Source organism: Patagioenas fasciata, chromosome 1 (genome assembly GCF_037038585.1).
Source record: "Patagioenas fasciata isolate bPatFas1 chromosome 1, bPatFas1.hap1, whole genome shotgun sequence".
Taxonomy (NCBI): Eukaryota; Metazoa; Chordata; class Aves; order Columbiformes; family Columbidae; genus Patagioenas; species Patagioenas fasciata.
Window position 1 is genome coordinate 120,994,047 of NC_092520.1, and position 24,428 is coordinate 121,018,474.

Sequence of the window (24,428 nt, forward strand, 5' to 3'; positions counted from 1 at the left end):
TCAAATTCTGCAGATGTTCCCTTTACGAAATACCAGGAACTACCATATCAGGATTTGCTTTCATTTCAAACAGAAAGAAAGGCATGTCCCTAGTTTTAAGTGCAACAAGGCAGTTATAAAAATGCTTCTTGTATTCGAAGCAGCTGTATCTATTCTGCATCCTTTCTGTATCCATCATCTCCCTGGTGTGTAAAATAAGAATCACCTGAAAAAAACAACTGTGATTACAGATAGCCAGCTGATAAATTTTAAATAAAAACAGAAATAGACTAATTTTTTTATTATTATTATTATTACTGTTATTTGCCTTAGTATAAGGTTATCTGCTGGGTTTAATATATGCTGTGAAAAACAAATGGTTATGACCTGCTGTACATCATGTTGAGTATAAAAGGCTTTCCTTGATTTGTAATCTATGTGCTAGGAAACAATCAGTCTGCTGGTAAATAGCTCACCTTTCTTCTATAGGTGGGCAAATAATCATGTTTTATAAAGAAGATAATATAGAATTCTAATAAGGAATAGGATTACGACAAAAACAAGTATCAAACAAATAAATAATAGCATGTTGAAAACAGTATGATATTACTAGCACTAAGAACTCTCCTTTAAAATAAATAGATGTATTTAAAAGAGTTTTTTAAAAGCTATCTGTTATTCTATGTGTGACCAAATGAACAACGTTAAAAATGCATATTTGCTGTCATGAAAAAATACAACTTTTCACCTGCAGATGGGGGCATGGCACAGCACCTCCCACAGGTATAGCGAACTTCACAGGCACAATCCAGGCTTCCCCATTGCTGAAGTCAACAAGTGCACAAGTAGAACTGATATTCTTTATCACAGTTCCTAAAAAACCAACATAATAAAATATTCAAATGATTTTTTTTAATGCCCTTTGTGGATTCTTTTTTTTTTTTTATCCTATAGGCTGTCACACATCACTGAGGTCAAACATGTCTATATTATACATTCTTCATTTTCATTTAGCTAGAGTAAGCTGTGCTAGGACAATAGAGAAATCTGTACTTAAAAAAACACAGTCCTGGTAACCATTCTTAATAATGCCATAAAAATAATTTTCAAGTCTAGGTCTGAAATTTGTAAGCTGATCAGGTGGATGATTGCTGACAAAATAAAACTATTACCACAGTTAAAAATATGTAAATTAAAAAAAAAAAAAGTGAAGGTAACACAAAAATAAAAACACACATTCACACATGCTCTTTTTTTAATGAAACAACAGAATACAATTGTACCTACTAATCATTCTGGCTCAAAAATCAACGAAGAAGTAGAATCATTTAGTGAATTCTTTGAACACACACACAGACACACACACACACACACACACACACACACACACACACACACACACACACACACACACACACACACACGCATGCAAGCTCAGCTTTTGCCAAATGCTCAACAGAAACACCCAACGGGGACATCAAAGAGGGAAAGGTTCATACTCTTGGATACTCAGTTACTTAAAAGGATTTCCTTCCATACTCCTCTTACATAAATGTATCATTGCTTTCTAACTTGACAAAATGTATGTCTTTTTATAAATGTATATATGGGCACACACAAGATATTTATTACTTTTTCAATAATATGCATATGTAATATTAAATCTGATTAAGACAGAAGTAGCTAATCATTTCCAAAACTAACATTTTATCAGTATTAAGAAATGCTAAAAAATATTTAAAATGTGGACAAAACCACATACCTGGATAATAAAATCCTGTGACATCTGATCTTGCAATGACCTTTTGGCTTCTGTGAGTCACAAATACTTTTTGTCCTCTTTTAGATTTTGGCTTCACAGTCTCTTCTCCAAGTCTCTGTAATTCAATACAATTATTCCTTCCACAACAGCTAATCCAGTCAGCCTCAATCTATCCTTTGGAATTAATAAAAAATGTAGGCAATGTAATGTTATGACATCTACAGATAGTTCACATTAAACTGGAATTATTTTAAACATTAAAAATAGTTACAAACAGAGAAAGTGATGTTATGGGAAGTACTCATGGATAACATAATCTAACAGCTCTCACTATGAAATCCCCTTTTACATGGTCATAGCAGTACCTAGTGTTCAGGAGAAAATTCACCTTGATGAATTACGGTTCTCGCTGCCATTTTGCTAGAAAAAATTCTACAAAGTTGTACAATTCATATTCAAAAATGAGGTTAGAAAAAATCAACTGATTTTGCAGAATAAGTAAAAGTGCTATACAAGTTCATTTTGTCCAGATAGATGAGTCTTCACAATGATCTTTTTTTCATTCATTATACCTCACTGTATGGAATGACTGAGTAAAAATTCAAATACAGAATCAAAAAGTTTTTTTAAAATTCCTGAAGTGTCTGGGAAAAAAAAAATTATTTACCAACAATAAATTCAAAATTAAAATTTTGAGGAGCTTTAAAACATTCTAGCTTAGCAAAATATTATACCACATTTACCAGAGCTGCCACTATCCATCATTCTGCTCTGCTAGTTTGGGTTCTTCATACATTAATTCTCTTCTTTGCAGGGCAGCTTCACGGGCTACAGCTCCTGTAATGCCCCACAGGCACACAAGAGCTCTTGAGCTGGCTGGTGAATTGTAGCTGGGGGACCATGCACCAGGTGGTGAGAAATACGAGTGGGGCTGGCTGGCTGTGTACCGACTCAACTCCTAGTTGAAATCAGTGACTGCAATTGGTAACTGAATGAGGAACAGGCTGCCAGGAAAGTGGTTGAGTCACCATCAGTGGATGTGTTTAAAAGACACATAGGTGAGGTTCTTAGGGACGTGGTTTAGTGCCAGTGTTAGGTTAACAGTTGAACTCTATCATCTTAAGGGTCTCTTCCAACCAAAATGATTCTGTGAGTCTATGATTCTATGAATGCAAAAAGCATGATGGATCTTGCACAACAACTGAAGCAGGGGGCTTTGGGAAACACAGTATGTGAAAACAGGAAAAGTGTTCACAAACCACACGTGGCTCTACATAAAAATATACTGTTGGGCTTTCCGAGCTTCTGTGTATATGACTTTACAGTCAGCAGATCCTTTTACCTTAAAGTCTTTTATCTCTCACATTAACATTTTGTGGAGTCTCAGTGTTATTCGCCTTTGAAGCAGATCATGTTCCTGAATCCCTTTTTTTCTAGTAGAAAGAATTTCTGCCCATTCAGGGTGTCTCTCTTACAGAAAGCTTTGAGAGGATCAGGGTATTATATGGATATGTCAGAATGTCAAAAAACACTTTACATTTTGTTTTCCTGAGACAATTAAGAAAACTGATAATATAAAAACATTTTATTTCTAATACTGAAAAGTCCATCATCCCAGTGTTTTTATAATTACATTTTAATAATCCTCAAGAACAACACTATATTTTATATTTACCAAAACTGCAAATTAATTCTTGAAGAAGTCTATTATTTTCTCCATAATGCTCATAATAATGTTTCTAAATATAAACTATAAGCAAAGTTAAATAAATCATTTTCTCCATACATTTTTTAAATACATATTTATTAACCTGCCTCCTAAACAATTTGCAAGCATCTCTCTCTTATACAATTCCTTTGAATCATAAAAACACACAATCTGACATCTCAAACTTTTCCACAGATCTACATGCTATTCTCAAAAACAATCATAATTCAGACTCCTAAACCCCCCTGCTTGCTAGGGTGTGTATGACCTGCTTCCTTGTCTCATGACATTTTCTTCCTAAAGAGATATTTGATTTTTATACTCAATTTTCCTTAAGAGTCAATAATGACGGAAAAGATGGGAACAATTTTGACTAAATTGTTTGTTCTCAGTTTCACTACAACTATCACAAGCTGTTTTTTCCAATCAACTCCCACACAAAACTCACAGACAACCCTTAAAAAAAAGTCCGAAAAATAAGCAAAATACACACAAACAAAAAGGAAAAAAAAAAAAAAGGTATTTTAAATGGGAGATATGTAGGATTTTTCTATAAATTATATCAACAGCTCTGTTATTCAAACTCAGTCTAAACCAGAGGCTCTTCACAGCGCTTAACTGACTGCTTGAAGTACAACCTAACAAAGGCTGATTTGAACGCAAAGACTTAGAGATCCACAGACATCAAAAGGTATTTGGGTAAACCATTTACTTAATTCCTCAGGCTCCAAAGGGACAGCTGCTGCTGAATACTTATTATTAACTAATTTGTAATGCTTGATCAATAACTTGAGCAAGTTCCAGCATTCCCCATTAATCCAAGTACTAAAGACTGAACAGGCAGCCACAATGACGATGCTGAGCCCTGCAGAGGTCAGGTGGCTCAGAAATATGCTCTAAATTCAAATCTGTCTCTCCTTCCTCTCAGACAGCCTTTAGATGTTCAGTGCGACTGACTCAGACACTATCATAGCATCCATTTCTGGACTATTGTTCTTCAGTACTTTTATTACAAAAGAGCCCTCTTTGATCACCAGGGATTTCTCCCGTGTGTAGCTCTGCTTCTGTTGAAGGCAGTGCATTAAACAACATGAGGTGAAGGAGACTTTGCTTACTCCTACCAATACTTGCTGCATTTTAAAATTGTCATTCAAAGAGATTAGGTTTTGCACTTCCATAGAATCACAGAATCATTTTGGTTGGAAAGGACCCCCAAGATCATGGAGTCCAACCATAACCTAACTCTGGCACTAAACCATGTCCCTAAGAACCTCATCTACACATCTTTCAAACACCTCCAGGGATGGTGACTCAAACACTTCCCTGGGCAGCCTGTTCCAATACCTGATAACCCTTTCTGGGAATAAATGTTCCCTAGTACCCAATCTGAACCTCCCTTGGTACAACTTGAGACCATTTGCTCTCATCCTATCACTTGTTACTTGGGAGAAGAGACCAACCCCCTCCATGCTACAACCTCCTTTCAGGTGGCTGCAGACAGTGATAAGGTCTCCCCTCAGCCTCCTTTTCTCCAGGCTGAACAGCCCCAGCTCCCTCTGCTGCTCCACATCACACTTGTGCTCCAGACCCCTCACCAGCTTCATTGCCCTTCTCTGAACTCACTCCAGCACCTCAGTGTCTTTCTTGCAGTGAGGAGAACTTTCCTACTATAAGTGAGAATTGATAGAAAAACTATCCACGGATCTCCATGTGCTCTAACTGGCTTTTCACAATCCTGACACCTCCAGAGCTGAGCAGCCACTGCATTTCCCAGGCTGTCAGTGGCAACAAGCCCATTCTGTGTAGACCACAGTTCAGTTTTATGAAAGAGTTGAACTTTTTGTAGCTACACACTCTCCAACTGGTTACTTCACTGATGACAATGGAAATTTTGACCAAACATTTCCAGGTAGTTATAACTTTTTGTTATGGTTGTGCTATTTTGGATGCTTGTTTTGCCTTGCCTCCCTAAAGACACTTAAGAACAAAGACGGGGATGCCAAGCTGTTTAGGAAACATACGAATGCGAAAAAGGTATCATCAGACAGCAATTAGTGATCCTTGAACAGTGAGGAAGAATGACGAGTGTAAGAATTAGGACACCAGGAAACAGATGAAACTACCAAGGGAGATTTAGAATTTCCATTCCTGTGAAGAATCAAGTCTCAACTATAAATATTTCATTAGGAATAGTTAAATCAGTTGTATATATGAATACATTTTTCAGAAAGAACAGATTCAATGAGCCACTAGAGGTCCCTTTCCACCCACATAAACGTGCTTTACAACACACATTATGCTTATTAACCATTTAAGTTATTTTTATCACATGGTGACCATTTAACAGTATCACAAACAAGTGTAGGCCCTGAACATTCAAGCTCATCCTAAGGGAAACACGGGACTTCTAAAAATATATTCTTAAAGAGAGTCAATCCTTAGCAAGGAATGTGGCTTCATTTCTCTGCAGAATCTGAAATCCATTCATATGCGGAAACAGAAATATTTAGTATGAGATTAAATCTTCTCAATCACTCTCAAAGGCCGGATTGTGACCCTTAGGGAAAGAAATGCTTTACATGAAGATGTCATGGCCATTAACAGAATGCACCAAACTTTACTGGAAGCTGTTATAGTAGGAGAATAGTAACATTACAACCCTAGTAGGCCTGAGCTGATCTAATAAGAATTGGGTAGGAAACCATGAACAAGTCCTTTTACTAAGTGACATCATGTTGTAAACAGCTTAATAATTCAGTGAGAAAACAAACAAACAAACAAACACATAATAAGAAATGATGGTTGACTGTTATGCCTGACAAGCCCAAAATAGAAAACAAGATACAGTATTTTAAGTCAAAGCAGTTGTTTATTAAGAAAAAAAAAAATTATACCTTTTAATATCTTTAGGTGAAAGCTGAGTGCCAGCCTGAAGAGGAAGAATTTTGTCAACCAGTGCTTTAATCTGTACAGCAAAAAGATCTGAGTAAACTGAGCAAAATACCACCTATAATTAGCCCTTCCATCATCAGTGTTCAGTGGTTTATATTTTACCTGATAGTAACTAAATGCGTTTGCCCATTTCCCAAAGCATTTACTTCTTCCATCACTAGAGATCTTCAGACATCTTACGGCCCTGTGCAGATGGATTTCTTCTTCATCCTCCTCCAAAAAGGGTCTGGTGTACCCCACCTTTCACAGGTATGTGAAAACACAGCAGCCTCAACACAGCTCCCAGAGGTCAGAGCACAGAGGGAGCATAACCAGACCATTAATTCAGTTGTAGGCTTAAACAGAAAGCTCCCATAGCAAGGACATCCAAAAAGGATTACTAATTCTTTTAAGAAGTTGTGAAGGTAATTAGGGGCCCTTAAAAGCTAAAAACTAAGGAGGGTTATTTTGAGTTTAGTAAAAAAATTAGCAGGAAATTTAGAAGTCTGCTTTGTTGAGCAGACCTCCAGGATAACTGTGATTTTGCTACCATCTCACAATGACAATTTTCATTCAGTGCTATATCAGCTATTTCCTTGCTGTAATGTATTTCAACTGGCAGTTTATTTTTTGTACCCATTTTGTAGACAGAAATCACAACTGGAAAAACCTCCGGCAGCATTTCTAAAAAGCTACTCAGATTTTTTCTGATTTTTTAACTATTCTTTCCGCCACATAAACAGAACTCTAATTACATCTGCATTTCTGCCTCTCACTCTTAAAGCTTTTCAGATGCAGATTAGCAATTACTGAGGATGGTGCTCTGATTAGGCTCCTAAAGCAGGGTGACTCAGGATAAGTGATTGCACAATGTTAATCACATCAAGTCTGAGAGCACACATTGGTTGTTTCAAGGCAACATTAAAATTGCAGTCAACAAATGAAATATGAACAAGTTTCTGCTGCTCTCATATTGGGACATTATATGGCAGAGGTAAATCAATAATCAAAATAGCTGTATGAGCAATGTATTATTTTCAGACTAATGCAAAATGAATCAAGAGCATATGTTTTTTGAAGACATTAAAATGTTTTCAAATGTACATTCTTAGTGGAGCATGCTCTCCAAGATTGCAGAAAAATGAATGTGATCCTGTCCATAATAATTATTTTCATACATGGCCCGTGCTATCATATTGTATTCTATTCAATTTAACAAAAATATTTTTAATATCTTATGTCATGGTATGTAAAATCATATTGTTCATAATGAAAACTATTGCTGATCTTGATGAAAAGAGAGGTATATCTCAGTTAGAGAATGTCAAATAAAACTAAAGACTGCCTTTTTAAAGAATACTGACACATTTCTAGGTATGACCCGCTAGGTAGAGCATATGGATATTTGGCATAATTTACAATTGTAAATTCCAATTGCACATTTCCATTCATTGCTGAGAACTCACAGAGCAGGCTTGTATTCTGCTCATTTGAGTTTCACTTAGCTTAACCCTCCAAACTGGTGTTTGTATATGTATACATGCATATGTCAGGGCAAAAAAAGAACTATTATGGTCATTTTGTTATGTTTCCTACATGATACAAAGCACAGGACTTTCCTCAGCATTCACTGCAACTAGGCCAAGCACACCTTCAAGTTCAGTCAGAGTTGTTTCTCTCACTTGGTGATATAAAACAATGAAAAAAAGAGAAGGAATATATTAATATATGAGCTTTATGATTAATTCTCTATTTGTTTTTAATTATCTTCTATTCCAACTTAAAAGTCTGAGAGATTTTCTTTCTCATTCATTTTCTAGAGAGTTTATTTTCATACTATTATGTATAACTGCACCTAGACAGCAGTTCTGCAGAGGCAGCAAAATTCCCAGTGAAGTACGCTTTGATGAACCTATTAGGTGAAACAACTTGAAACCAAACAAATCTTGGTAGGTACTTCGAATTTTAAACAGTGTATAGAGAAATATTTTCATTGGGGAAGGTTAAATTGCTTTTTAGAACTTGTGAGTGTGTTCTTCATTTCCCTGAGAATTCATATTCATAACCTGAAGATAAGACTATGAAGGTAGAATAAATTCATTTTCAAGAATGTTCTGAAATTATAAAAATAATAATAGGAGAATAAAACATTGTAACCTAAGACATGTTTTGTGAACATACACACCACAAGAAAAGCTAAAATGAAAAAGTGCATTCTCTCTTCCAGTAGGGCAGCCTAAAATAACTTTATAGTCTTATTTTCATACTTCTTGCTTCATGTATTTCCATAGGCATTTCATTAAATCTCTGACAGCATTCCACGTAAAATCAGAGGTTTATCTTAGGGACATATATATCTCTCTCAACCAAAAATCTCAAACTTCAATCACAGTTGGAGTAGCTAGAATACTTTCCACTAATATATTAATGGACTGGAGAGAGTACTCTGGCTCTCCAATACTAGGTGAACCCTTTAGGATGACCTAAACAACTTTCCAGACATCACCGACTGTCATCTAGGGCTCTGCTCACAGTACTGTGAGACTAGCCACCAGTTCTCATATGTCTGCCATTTATGGACAGATAAATTTCAGTGTTCAAATACGGAGCTGAATCCCACCCCTTCTCTTAATCTTTTCTCTTAGAAGAAAGACACCACAGAAGATTATGGTTAATTACTCCAACATTACAAGACCTTTTAGTCCTGGTTATCAATATTGACCCAAACACAAATCTTATAGTTGCTGCTTATATATCTCTTTTTTTCTCTTTTTTCATATGTATCTCTGCTGTCATTGCAGAGGAGGTAAAGATACTTTGCCCAGATTTGTTTCTAAGAGGCTCAATTTCTGTGGCTCTCTCAGCTCCAGAACTTCAGCTTCCCCAGCACGTCCAAGAAGTCATTGAAAGCTTGCTCTCTTTTTAACTACCTTCTTTCCCCTATCCATTTTTACAATAAATTCATGCTCATGCTAGACACCTAATTTATCAGCTGTTACCACAGAACAAAATTATTCCAAAAGCAAATACTGAAGAGGAATCTCTCTAATATTTGTTACCTTTTTATTGTGTGATTCTGAGCTTTTCTCAGTTTCCTTTTTGACAGCTTCCTGAAGATCAGAGGCTTGTTGTATATAGGTTAATGCTGCCAGTATCTCATCTTCTAACAATATTACGTCTTCATAGGAAATTGGCCATCCTGAATTCTCTAAAGCTTCCAGCAAAGCTTCTTTATGCTGCATATATTGGACTGGCCCATCCTCCTTAAATCTTACCAAAAAAAAAAAAAAATCACAAGTAGGAAAAATTTTAATTTTGGTATTACTTTACAAATAAAATCACAAAGCTCAAAGGCAAAATAAAACATCAGATTAATCCAATTTATCTTCTGTATACCATAAGTTCTTGCGTTTCATACAACTACCATTGTGTTTAGTCAAACAATCACAGCTGGCTTAATGACATCTTGTAGAAAAACACCTACAGAGCAATTCAAGTGGCTTGGTATAGATGTCTGGTGCCATTTGAGATGTTCTAGAAAATACAAATATAACTTGCAGATATGACTGAGAAATTATGGAAATCCCTGGCCCTGTGGGGCTGCAGCTAGAGTGAAGTGGTAAGGCCTATTAAGCCCTGATTTGCCACATCAGTCTTGACTGATCACATAAAAAAAAAAAAAAAAAGAGAGAATCTCCTGCTGTTTTTTCCTCTGACATTCCTGCACTGCTCAGTTTTCACTCAATGATCAGAAGTTTGTTTCCATCCATGGTTCAGGTTATGTCAGTGTCCTCTGGACTAAAGAGCCATTTTGATCCTACACACTGAAGGTACCTATACACAGAAAGGTGAATCAGATACAGTCATCTTGTCAATAAAACCAAACTCAAAACCCCAAAATCCAGAAGAGGTAGAATTCTTTAAATCTCTACTTGCTCTACAGCTTCGCCAGCACTTAAAAAACAGGAAACCTGTACCCAGAGAGAGTATTTAAGTGCCTGTCTTATTAACACATACAACCATGGTGATGCCTACTGCATTGCCCTACTCTTTGTCACTGCTCATCTTCCTTCTCCTCTAGGAACCACTTTGTACTGAAATTATACTGGCTAGTATAGGTATTTAACTAGATTTTGTTCTCTGAGTCAATTATTCATCTATACTCAATATCAAGTTAACTTATCTCCTGAGTTGGATCTCTCAACCATTTTAACTACAAGCACAATATTACCACTTCTCTAGTAAATCTGAATTTCCCTAGTATCTGACATAGCCTTTTAATACACACTAGTGAACCAGAGAGCAACTCAGCCAATTCTTGCAGGATTCCTGTGACCAAGTTAGTAGACTTTGTTATCCTCTCCCTTCAGATTATTAACTATTTTGAAACTGTGTTTTCATCCTTTTGTAATACATGAACGTGATCATTTGAATTGTAAAGTTAGAAAATAAACAGATAAAATATTTTTATTTCCATGCACAAATATTAAAAATTTTAATATCCTACTCTAGCAATAGACTGTACAATTACTAGGACATTTTTTTCCTTCATTAAATAATTGGCCATATAATACCAACAATAAAATATTTTGCATACCATCTAGTCAACTTTCTATACTCCATAACTGTCTACCAACAGATATCTATTTCCTGTTTTTAATTAATACTGTTCTTTTGTTTAACAGCCTTCGCTTCCTCTGCAACAGAATGGGGTTTTGGTTCTCCTTTTTGATGATAGAACTGTGTATTTTTTGCTCATTAGATTAAGTTTTTTTGAAAGCATTCTACTTTTCATTCCCACTTTCCTGCCGAGAATATTTCACGGCAAGTCAGTTTTCACTAATTGATCTTCACTTTATCCTCTGAAATAAACAGATGCTAACTTCATTGATGTCAGCCCTGTTTATACAGTTGCCAGCTTTCTAAATCAACATACAGAAATATTTCCAGTAGTACAAACTTCCAGTGTGATTTACAGTCACAGTACATGCTGTAAAGCTGCTTATTATACCTTTACAAACCAGGCAGTGAAGTGCTCTTTTACCAGAGGAGAGAAGATTTACCTTATTGCCAAAGGCAATGAATGACATGCTGCCCTTCCAAGGCCCTGCCATTTAACACTAATTAAGAATAGACCAGCACCATTCAAATGGAACGCAAGTCCTTTCCTTTAAAGATAAACAGCACTGCAAGAGGAAGTCCAGAATTTAATACTGCTCCATATCACATATACATTTTTTGAAAGTAAGGTATAGTTACGAAATACTTAAAAATAAAATCAGTTGATTACAGAAATATTGATAAAAAAGTACCAAATATTTATGACCAGCCTTTCTGAAGTAAGTTAGAAAACCAAAAGGTGATAGCTTACTTGTCTCTCTCCTGCTGAGATAGGGCTCTCCAAATAACCAGGTTTAGGCGCCTATTAAAGAAAGCAAGCAGTTTTTGAGGGATTGCAGTTCCTTGTGCATTTGCCCATCTCATAACCAGCAAATAAACACACTTTCTTAACATATCTGCACTGATTTGTATTCCAAGAGCACTATGTCATCAAATTGTATCCTCATCATTCATCTATGAAATTATCAACTGCAAGAGAAGATGGGAAAACAGCATCTTCCATCAAGTAGCAACATGACTATTTCAGGGTCATAGAAGGATTAATGGTAAACATTGCTGCTTCCTGCCAGGCATTACTATGGATGGTTCCCTTCAGCACCAGCAAGTCAAATCAAATAACAAAACTGATTAAATGCCAGTTAAGCTAAGCACAGTTCTTCCAATTAAACAGTTGTAGAAAACTGTACCCTGAAGGATACCTGCTAAGGTAACCCTTCAGTTTTGCAATTAAGGTTTCTACTTCATTAAACTCTGGCTATGAAGAAAAACTACCAACAAGAAAAGAGAAGTGCTTATCCCAAAGCAATGCAGTTCTGAGATCTTTTAAAAGCACCACTAAACTTTCTGCTTTTGCTTTTAAGACGTAGATTATAAATTCTTACTAGGTCACCTAGCTTGCAGTTTTTTCTGTTTATTAACTTCTCAAACAATTAAGCCATCACTCAGTTACTTAATTTCTTACTACAGAAATAAAACTCTACCAATGATCCTAATTGCCATAATTACACAAAAACTTTCAAATTTCCTTTGGAAATACAAGAACAAATTCATTGTTAGGAAAAATTCAGATGTTAACCATTAGACTTGCTAGATTTACTGATGCATGTGCAAAAAAAAAAGCTCATTAACATCAGATTTTTAATATGAATTTCTTATTGAGTCATTTTATCTACTAGAAACCAAATCCAAGCATTTTTGGCATGCAAATTACTTAGTTCATTCACAATCTGCAGTCTCAGCATGCTCCACTGCCTATTTCATACTTCTAAATGTGCAGCACACTCATAACTAACTCATTTGTAAAAGCCCCTGGCTATAGACATCTTGAGTCTTCCAGCATTTTTCTCCTTCAACACTGAATATTCTCTTTGTCAGAGCACCAAATTTCTGCCCTCGCCACTTTTCACCCTCTTCATCTAATGCAAAGGTCAATCTATGTATGCGGAAGATATTGTCATGCTCGTTTCTATGCTTGAAACCTGCATGCCCTCACATATTGTCCATCTATAGATGTCAGAATAAATTTGTGACCAATTACCATTCACAAAGTGGAACTGCAACTTTTGCAAATTCAGTTACTGTACAAGTACTGTGGCATTTACAGCAAAATAAATTTGACTGAGCTGCTGTTTCACATATAAAGGAAAAGCAATGAGAAATCTTCTTTTACATTGTCAGTCATAAGGATCTCCAGGTAGATCTCTCTTCAAAACATCTTTTTCACAAAAGTAGGGAACTCAGTCCTGCTATTGCAAATACACTGATTCATTGACCTCTACGGATAAACATAAGTAAGCCATACTTCCAATCATCAAAGTTTTAGGGAAACTGTGAAAATGCTGTCACTAGAAGATCATCAGAGTTTAAACAGAAAACACTTTTATTTCCCTCAAAATTTAAGTCAATACATGCAAAATATTCAATGGTATGGCACAGCAATGAAAAACTTTAATTTTTTTTGGGAAGTCACCATCAAAAATATACCACTCAAACCTTCTGCCAAAATGAGTGACAAGTCCAGATTACTATGAGTTCCTCATCAGTCTGATAATAATAGTATTGTCTCAGTGACAGAACACACAAAACAACAGATTTTTCTTCACTGAATTCCATTAAATATTAGACTTAGCAAGCAGCATTTGCAAACCATAATTCTTGAATTTTACCACAAAAGATGTAAACTTTTAGAAATAGGAAATGGGAATGAAAAAGACAGCTATTACATGCTTTAAAAAGAACTGGTGTGATCATAGAGCTACAGAGAAAACAAACAAAGAAACAAACAAACAACCTTAAAGGGCTCAGTGGAATTTGTCAAAAAACAAAGAGTAAACATTGTCATCAAGGGTTTTTTTCATCATATAAAGTAATTATTTCCATTAATGTTATTAGAATACAGCCTGAAAAGGTATCTCATTCATTAAAACCATTCTAGTCAAAGCTCTCATAAAGTTGCTGACTGACAATAGCAGTCAAATTACATTAAAAATGCACCAAGTTAGATCAAGGAAACAAATAGCTTAGAGATATAAGGTCCTTGTCCTATTTACTTCTGATGTGCTTCTACAGACATTTAATTAATAGGTACAAGGCATATCTTTCTCAAAAAAGAAAAAAATCAGTTAAAATTGTCACTATCTTATAGGTGCCTCAGTTATACTGTTTCATCCATAGTTAGGTGCTAGGAACCTGGCAGTGAAAAGCAAGCCACTAATTTAAATGCCAGTCTATGGATTTAGGAGTTTAATTGTAAGTTTAAAGTCTAGCAGCTACTCTATGTTGAGGGGAAATTCCTCTCTAGGGACGATTGCTTTCAGGTTTATTCCCAGAAAGTAAAAGTTGGGTTTTTTCATCATTGAACAAACAAAACCAGAGCAGCATGTTCTTTATTATCTCATTGACTGTTATCTGTTTCTTCACTCTGCATTTTTTTTGAAGAAAAGAAACATTTCTCCTACTGGTTGACGGTGGATTAAAGTGTGTCAATGTGCAGAATTACCAGCATTAGGCAAAGCATGTGTGAGCAAATATCCACTACATAAGAAAAATCTGAAATTAGATGGCAAACATGATACATTTCTGATGAATAGACTTGCCTTTCATAGGATTTAATTGCTTGCTCCAGCTTCGCTTTATAGGCATCAAGATTCACTGCCTGGGGATTAATTAGTGTGATTCGCTTCTTGTTGCTAACATGCGCCAACGGTAACATCTATTATACAATAAAAGACAAAGACTTAGTTTATCATTCAACTTTTTCTCCACCAGAATAACTGAATGCTCATGAGTCCATGTGCAAGCATCAGAATGGACTGAAGGAACACATGAAAACTGCAGAAAGAAAGATCTGAGCACCCTAAACAAATGTCAGAATTAAGGCATAGTTTCCAGCCTACTAATAAAATCTTCTGAAATGATGCAATCACTTGATGCAGAAGTTGCAAATGAAAATTCCTAACTCTAACTAACTCTAACTCCTAACTCTAATTCTACCTAAATCAGTACTGTCAAAAAAGTCACTCTAATAATGGAAGGGTAGGTCAGAAGGCAGACAAGCATGTCTAGATCATGACAATATTCCAGATTGCATCACTTTAAAATAACACTCTCTTGCACTTATTAGGATCTGATTCTGTCATACAGGTGTGACAATTACTTATTTAAGTGTATTTAATACTCTTATTCTGGACGACCATATTTTCAAAGGAATTAGAGTACTAAAGATGAAGAGAGACACTTTCCAACATCACACTGATCACCAAAGAGTGAACAGCGTGGATATTGCTCACTGAATCTAGTCTTAATTAACCACAATAATGCTTAGGAACCTAACTAGGTTAGTCAGAATCAGAAACTTCAATACCTTTCAAATCTCACAATATAGCATCTACATCAGTCAACTTCACTATAAAACAGACATTCAAACAGTTACAAGTAGATCACCAAAAGGCAAAGAAAAGGGTAGAAAAGGGATGATGAGAGGAGGAAAGATGCCTTCCTAGCTCTCAGTCCAAAGTCCCACCATCCTTCAACCTCTCAAATTAGCAGCTCATATAAGAAAAACTATTTTATATATCAATGTCCTAATGATGATTATAAACAGAAAAAATCCAAGAAAGAAATTGAGAAGACAGAGAATGTTACTCTCCCCCAAACCGTCTTCAACACATATGGTTGAGTGGGAGGCTGCTTTAAGGGCCTGTCTGACATCAGGATATAGATGACATAAAGATGGATGAGATTCAATTTAGATATAACTAAAACCCCTGTTGGGGAAATAAGGCAAGCAATCAGAAAACAAAACCATAAAAAGACTTCTTTAATTGAGAACATTTTTCAGTGATGTTTTATTTGTGTTCGAATCATCACAGCCTGGCTGCATTGCAAATTACTGCTGTATGACCATTTTTTCAGGAGTGTGGTGGGACTTCATATTCCCCTCTCTTTCTGAGGACATCTCTCTGATTAATAAATCTGTGTCACATCAGTGCCAGACCACATCAAAGCTCCTCATATTAAATTAAAGTTCACTTAGAAGCTCAAGTTAATGAGAATATGTCAGTGAAGTATCTTGCCAGAGACAGACAAGGGAAATCTCTGCCCAGAACTGCGAGCCATGACATCTGGCTGCCTGTCATCTCCAGGCAGAGTTTGAAAGCTGCAAGGCAAGGAACTTAGAAGACCTGTCTTCCAGTTCCACGCTGCCATGGTTGTTGTCCACTATGTTACTCAAACCAAGTTTATAGAAGTCCAGCACGTAGAAGCCCTCTCCTCTAGTCCCTACAAATTCCCAGAGTAATTCCAAGTACAACTAGCATCATTTCCAAAATTAATATTCAATACAGTCTGTAAAACACTTTGAATAGAATATGAGGGGCAAAAACAAACATATTCTTACAGTATTGAATAATAAAACCAAAAGGGAATGTGTCCTTAGCAAATAGTAAACTTGAAATATTATGCGTACTTTGAGAGCAATGAAAACTGCTCATGAAGACAAGTGAAATTTGACAGATAGAGCTGAGAGAAATCACAGGGAAGCTTTTGTAGTGCCAAAATGTTTTGTCATTTTCTAAAATAAATACTTAAAAATTCATATCAAAAGAATTCCCTTGTTTCAAAATGGCTTTTATTTCAAAATGAAAATTTCAAATTTCTAAAGACAAAAACAAAGCACAATAGCCCTAAAAAAATTTTTCTTCTTTTAGACCAAACAAGATGTTTTTGTTGGCTGAATCTGAACTTGATTCTTTTGAGCAAAGCATTGAGTCAAAACTCCAAAACTTGCAAAACTATAATTAAGATGCCACAATCTGCAACAGATACTCAGGTGGTTCTGTAGGGGAGGTTTGCTACAGAACAACCATAGTGTAATTTAGATGAGCACCCATGTCATTTTTTTTTTCTGAATATGAATTTGATGGGTAGTTTAATGAATTAACCTCTTTGAAATAGCCCCAGTGAAACTGCTAGGTCACGCAGAACTGAAAACAACAGGTCGGCCTCTTGTTAATGAACAGTTGTCATGGAAACATGTTGCTTGCTGCATCTCCAAGGTGAGAAAACTGTTCATAGTTATTCCATCATCACTGCTAGCAAATACTGAAAATAAAAATGATTCTATCTCCAGAAAAGCAAACAAGGATGTCTGCATTCCACATCAAGAAAACTAAGATTTCAGAAAGAAGAATGCAAAAATGTCTGTACATTTATTATCCTCAGTGAAGTCTTCTGAAGTACTGGAATAATAAAGATCCTCAATCAATTTGTTGTGTCTCGTATTTGAGCTCTATGTCTAGTCTCAGAACCTATTTTCTGCTTTTTCTTGACATGCTGGCATGATGCTTGAGGGAGAGTGGGTTCCATAGCTCATAAATTCTGCTGAGTCCACCTTGTGTGCAGCCCCAACCTTACTTTCCTTTCTATACTGTTTCAGATCCAGAAAAATCCATGCCTCTGCACACAGAACACTAATTCTTCATAGCCTGAGAAATTCAGTGCCTCTATACAACTAACAGGGATCAGTAGATACGAAAAAGCGGTAAAAATTATATATTATTTTGTGTTTACAACCCTGAATCTAAAGAAAGCCTATGGATCACTGTTTAGATTCTGTACAGAAGCTGTTCATTCTAAGAACACTGAACTTAATTCAGTCCTGAACTAGACCACCATAAGCTCAGAGTTATGTGAAAGTCACAATGTTTTTTGTTCAACATTTCACTTAGAGTAGATGTTTTGTAATCATTGAATATCTGAAAAGCTAAAATGTACATTTTTAATGCTTTTGATACAAAAAGCCATCTTTTTACTGCATACAAGAAAAAAAATTATCACATCAAAAAAATCCTTGAAGATCTCGAGTTTGACTTAGTTTTACTAAAACAGAGGATCTGGTTTTGCTTCCATAATCTGGGTGTTGCTTCCACGATCTGAGTGCTATAGCAAAAATTCTCATTCCTAAATTCAAAAAACAAACATGAAAACTTTAAAATGTACAAATGTGTACGTTCATTCTAAACATTTTACCTAGCTCTATATCACATTCTATTCCAAAACCCTTGCTCACGCCTTATTATTTAAACAGAAACTGTTTAGCTTTTTCTTTGGGTATTGTTTAAAGAAACAGTTTTCATTAGTTAAAATGAGCTGCCAACATATTCCTAGGACTTTCATAGGATGCAACACACAAGAAGAATTAGAGCAACTTGCCACAAAATTGATTTCCTTTAAGTGGAATGGCAATTAGAACCTCATAATATACAATTCATTGTGAATTTCGTACGATCTCACAATTGCCTAAACCTATCAGAAGTAAATTTTTTTAATACTTTTCAAAAGATCTTAGCAGACACATATAAACCTTGAGAATGCACAAATCCACAAACCCTGCACCTGCACAGTTTTCCTAATGATTTTATGGAGCTAAAATACATACTCCAGTGAATTAGTATGTATCAGTAGAGGCTGTGGTGCTCGAGAAATTGCTGAACACCTGATGGCTGCACACTGCCATCAACTGGTAACTGTGAAAGAAAGATATATAGCTCTAAAAGTTAGAATAAAGTCTGCAAGCGATACTATTAACTATCAGTTTTAGCTTCTACTGATGCACGAATTAACATTCAGATATGCATTATACATTTAGTGCACATCAACCACCTACAATGAACATCAGAGAATGCAATTATGACATTTATAGGAATGAATTAAAAAATCTTTTTTAAAAAAAGTGCCAAGTTTTATGTTTCACTGAAAGAGTGTAAGAGTTTTACCTCGTCAAATACTTTAGAAACTACATGCTTGTCCAGAACTGGGATGTATTTGGTACCATGAGGGACAGCTGTAGGCGCTAAGGCATCCATGATGGTGAGTCGCCTAGCAACCAAGCCATGGGTCTTTAACCAAACAGCCGAAGAGACATCTAGAGAACTGGAAAAAAATAAACTGTTAGGCGTAGCACAAGGTAGAAACACATTTGAGAAGTCTGAAATGACTGAAGAAAAAGGTGAACTATAATTTTTGTGATGTATCTATATATGCACACACATACCTTTTAGATATCCTTTTCACAGCTTTCTGCATTTTCAGATCTAAGATAAAACATTTGCATTTCATTATCTCACAGTTTTTGTGCACACAAAATTATACATAGATAAGCTGACATATAATAGCATGATGGTTTTTATTTGAGCCTGCTAGCAGTTTCACAAAGACTACACAATAATGTCTATTTCAGCTGGTAAACTAATCAATGAGAATTATGTTTCCATTTTTCTTGGTACTTGATCAATACTAACAGTGTTACTATATGCCTCATGAGCCCTAATGAAGCAATGAGGAAATTTATAACATAGGTGGGGAATAATTTAATTAAAAACCAATCAAACAAACAAAACCACAAACAAACAAACTAACAAATCTTTGTATGTTTTTATTTCTTATAACTCAAAAATAAAGATTAACCAGTTTATTCCCCAATTCAAGATGTGTACTATCACAAATGAGATGGCCAGGAGTGGTCAATTTAAGGTATACTGCTATAAATATCTGTATAACAGGCATATAAAGAACTAAAAATAAGATGCTGAAATGTAAAAATGTCAAACATCTTCAAGTATCATCGGTGAGGTTTTAGAACAACTTAGAGAATCTATCAGAAAGTTCAGAGTTGCATGAATTACTGAGGGAAATGAAAACTATTTGGGTGTATATCTAAGCCTCATTGCAAATACTTTTGTCTCTACATATGCATCTGCCCCAGAGAACATGTTTTTTCGCAAGTCTAAACATATCGATAAATGCAAGCTCATTTTATGTTGTTACCAGAGAATTAAAACCACCACTTGCAGCTTTAACCTCAACATTGAACATAACTACAAATTACTGTTTCACAGCACCAATCTATTACTGTATAACAAGATTCTCAAGATCTATTCTGTTGATAAGAAGCAACTGTGATACCCTTTCAGCAGTCTAAGGCACAGCAGCATCACAGCTGCTGCACACCGTGGACATAACTAAGCTGTTGTAAATCCAATAGTTTGGGTTCTGGCAAGATTCTGGCTGCAGCTGTGAGGACCTTGTTACAATCCCCTGCTGCATGACCAGCTCCCTGCATCTCTGCTGCGTTCCAGCCCTTCGTACCATGGGTCTGTACAGTATTGCCTCAAGTGAGACACCATTAGTCACAAACACAGGAGGAGAAATGTTACTGTCTGCCCAGAGCTTCCTCTTCTGTCAACTTGCCTTTGAAAACAGTTGTACACTTCACGCTCTTTTGGACAGGAAAAGTCTTTTTTTCAGGAGATATTCCTTCCTCTGAGCTTTCTTCCCTAGATTTCACACTGTGGCTCAGGATTCGCAGCAGACTCGTCTTTGTTTGCTCTGTAGATGTTGAAAGGGCAAAAAAGGAAGAATTAACTTACTGTTCAAATACATGCCTGGGATTTTTGAGTTCCTCTTTGGTATCTAGTCCCAATTTTTAAGGGACTGCCCACACATGACATCAAACACAAAATTACTTCTGTACTAATTTGTACTTTGCACTTTCCCAAGGAAGAAGACTTCTTTTACATCAGCTGGGTAAACTCGATTTCAGACTGCATGCAAATGGTACTTCAAAGAGAAAAATAGCGTGACAGGTGCAGTAAGGAGAAATAATAGTGTAAGTAATGCTGTAACTAGTGAAATAAAGATCAGCTCTTCATTCTTGTCAATGATGTACTTATTTAGAGTAAAGAAACAAAAAATTAATATCTACTATTAAAGAACTGCTTGCAGAGCTTTTAAAACATTCTGTCAAAATAATTTCTCTTTTACCACAGACATGTGATAAAGCATAAATGAGCAGACATTTGTCTGTTTGGGCCAAACGAGTAAGATGGCTGAAAAGTAAAAATGAAGAAAAGTTAGAAAGAATTTCAGAAAGATGGTTATTTAAGTCATTGAAGGCTTCATTTTTTCCTACAGCAAGGGATGCTTTTTGCTATTTTCAACACGATCTTTTCAAGTTAGTGAACAAATTCTGCTAACGACTTGATTTTAGCCTTACCTGCGTATAATGCTTTTTTCCTTCGGGTTGGACTGTCAGCAGTGGTTTGCCAGGTTTGCTGATGTGGTGTCAGCACTGGCTCTTCTGAAGCGCAGCACAGCCTGCTGCTAAAAGTAGCGCTCAGCTCTTCAGCATCTTTGGTTCCGGAAGACACCACATGTGTCTGCTTGTGATTACTGCTTCTAAGTGACAAAAAGAAGAAACAAGTAAGAAATTATCTCAAACATATATCACGGGTTTAAAAAAAAATGCGAAGTCTTCTGGTAATGTAAATGCTCATCTCAAATGCTTCTGACAATGCTTTTCTGTTATCCTAGTCTGCATTTCAAAGGGGAGTTCAAAGGAGGTTAAAAAATTCTCAGTTTTTAAAGCTATTTTAAAGTAATTTCTTAGTCTATTTAAAAGAAGTTCATTACTTTCAAGGCAACACCCTCATATATTTTTAATAAGGTCAGAATGTTCTATAATAGCCACTTTGCATCCTGGGGGAAGGAGTAAACCTACCACCAGCAATAAAAATGACACACACATATATACAAATATATGTATATACATATGCACATATATGCAAATATATGTTCCAGCACTAATAAAAAATAAAATACGCAAATTCTAAAATAAACACTTACATACATTTTTGTACTGGACATCCTTTCTGCCCTTCCACATATACAAGAACATTCCACAGGAGTCTCCATCTTTAATTTAATTTTTTTTAAATACTTTTATTTTAACTTACTGTTTTTAATAGATTTCTGTCTTTAAAACCTGATTTTTTTTTAATGTACCTTTTTGCTTTTGTACTATTACCACACAAATAAATAAAGCCCCAGGCAAGCTATTTTTTATTAAGGCTGTGCTCCTGTAGAGATTACAACTTCATGTTTGAAGCTAGGTCTGTGTTTGCTCCCTGAACAGAGACTCAGTATAATCAGACATGCAGAAAACTTTTCAACAGTGGCTCACAAGTCTGCCTTCAGTGTGCTGTGGAAGAACCTCTTTTCGAAGTCATTCTTGGCACAACGAGATTTTTAACTGACGCTGAACATGAAACTATTTCTAATGACGACATTACTTATATTTTGTTAAAAAGCAAAGATAAATATGGCATGAACATACAGGCACACACTGTAAAATCAAAAATGTGAAAAGAAGGAAGCTGAATTTCATTCATGATGTTTTCCATCTTTTAAACAAATACATTTGTACATAATTTATATCTCAAACAGCATATCCCAATGAGTGGCAATTTAGTCATGAAGTACCAAGCAAGGGCTACCTATAGAACAATAATGAATTCTCGAGGTCAGAAGAGGCAACTTTGCATGTGCTGGAGACAGAAAAATATTTTCACAACTTTGCTTTAATTATTCCTAATAATTTGAGACTATTGAGATGTTTGAGATCGTTTCAGGCACCACAGTTTAACGTATTTTTCCAGATTTTTCTTTTCCATTACTGTAAATGTTTTTAAAATAAAACAAAACAACAAAATCACACACAAAAACCCCCACACCTTTCTTTTTAAAAGAGAATAATGTCAGAGGTTAAAAATGCCAGACAATGAAAAAGGAGAAATGTAACAGATAGCTCAAATCTCTTATTAATAGGATAGCAGTACGAGGACATACTTATTTACTGGATCATTTTCCCCATTATAATAATCCATCATCAGACATTTAGCATGAAAGGTCTTCGCTTTCTCTAGGTCTTTTTCTCCTTGTTCAATCTCCCTTTTTAAAAGATGTATGTCTTCATTCTAACAACAACAACAACAAAATCAAATGTTGTATCACAATTACTCCTCAACATGTTTTGCTTCTGAACTGAAACTATGCAAGCTTGGATAATAATTTTGAATAATGTCTTGGTTAGGACAGCTATACTTTTTCAGGTAGTCTCTCTGTTTCCTAAATCAAAGGTTGTTTTGTTAACGTTATGTATGTATGAATAAGCTTATAGAAAGCAAGATTAAAACGTGCTTGGCACCACTGCCTTTCAAATTATTCTTATTTTTTCAGAAAAGGACAAGAATTCCCTAACAAGCCAGCTACCGTTTGAGATATGAACAGCCATATTGCTAAATAATGTAATAAGGTCAGTAGCTCCCCTCATTGCAAGCAAACAAGCAAATAAAAGTAAATAAATAAAATACAAGATATGTACATTACAACTGTTTACATTGTACAGATCACAGCTGTACTATAGACTGTCTTTGAAAAATCAGAAGTAAAAACTATACTCTTCAAGCAAACATTGGAACTGACTGTGAATCATTTGGACTACAGGAGGAAACAGGAAGGAAATTCCAACAATGTTCCCTCTACAACTCCCACAGGGCCAAAAGTCTGGAGATGGACAACACAGACTTGGGGCCTCATCTTTCGAACACACACAGCGTCACATGGTCCACAGCAGTAGAATCACCAAAATTGCCCAAAACACTCTTTTACATCTTTCAAGAGCTGGTGAGACCCCATCTGGAATATTGTGTTCAGTTCTGGGCCCCTCAGTTCAAGAAGGACAGGGAACTGCTGGAGAGGGTCCAGCGTAGGGCAACAAAGATGATTAAGGGAGTGGAGCATCTCCCTTATGAAGAAAGGCTGAGGGAGCTGGGGCTCTTTAGTTTGGAGAAGAGGAGACTGAGGGGTGACCTTATTAATGTTTATAAATATATAAAGGGTGAGTGCCATGAGGATGGAGTCAGGCTCTTCTCAGTGGCAAACAATGATAGGACAAGGGGCAATGGGATCAAGCTGGAACACAAGAGGTTCCACTTAAATTTGAGAAAGAACTTCTTCTCAGTGAGGGTAACAGAGCACTGGAACAGGCTGCCCAGGGAGGTTGTGGAGTCTCCTTCCCTGGAGACATTCAAAGCCCGCCTGGACACATTCCTGTGCGACCTCACCTAGGCGTTCCTGCTCCAGCAGGGGGATTGGACTAGATGATCTTTTGAGGTCCCTTCCAATCCCAAACATACTGTGATACTGTGAATAGTCTCTGCAAAGTTCTCAATTTCCTGCCACTGCCTTGTTCCTGGCTCTTCTCACTGTTTCACTACCACCATTTTCTAAAAGTTTTGGAACTAATTAACTGAGTGTTAACTTTAATTAAAAACAAGAATATGCTTTAAATGGGTGTTTGTGTTACTCTATTCATAAATTTCCTATTGGGGATTGTTAGATTGAGCTGCTTAGTCACACTTGATAGGTGACTGCTATTCTAGTCATTTTATGCATTATGGATCTCTACCCAATGGCTGTTGCAAACTTTTAGGAAAATTCATAGAATCATTAATTCATCATCATGCAAATTCAGGTCTTCATTCTCTCATTTATTAACAGAATACAAACCATAGTTTCATTTTAAACGGT

General features: G+C 35.9%; 1 protein-coding gene across 4 annotated transcripts in view; it reads right to left on the reverse strand.

The window, feature by feature from the left end:
• Positions 1 to 24,428, reverse strand: part of VWA3B (von Willebrand factor A domain containing 3B) — a 73,595-nt gene that overhangs the window by 5,887 nt on the left and 43,280 nt on the right. For all 4 annotated transcript variants that reach the window (XM_071813607.1, XM_071813605.1, XM_071813602.1 and 1 more), the window contains 10 exons: positions 22,686 to 22,813; positions 21,055 to 21,236; positions 20,250 to 20,387; positions 19,054 to 19,093; positions 18,776 to 18,932; positions 14,597 to 14,712; positions 11,752 to 11,802; positions 9,440 to 9,650; positions 1,742 to 1,856; positions 728 to 852 (listed from right to left, as the gene is read on the reverse strand). In XM_071813607.1, coding sequence (XP_071669708.1) covers positions 728 to 852; positions 1,742 to 1,856; positions 9,440 to 9,650; positions 11,752 to 11,802; positions 14,597 to 14,712; positions 18,776 to 18,932; positions 19,054 to 19,093; positions 20,250 to 20,387; positions 21,055 to 21,236; positions 22,686 to 22,813 — 1,263 coding nt within the window. The remainder of the gene's footprint in view (positions 1 to 727; positions 853 to 1,741; positions 1,857 to 9,439; positions 9,651 to 11,751; positions 11,803 to 14,596; positions 14,713 to 18,775; positions 18,933 to 19,053; positions 19,094 to 20,249; positions 20,388 to 21,054; positions 21,237 to 22,685; positions 22,814 to 24,428) is intronic.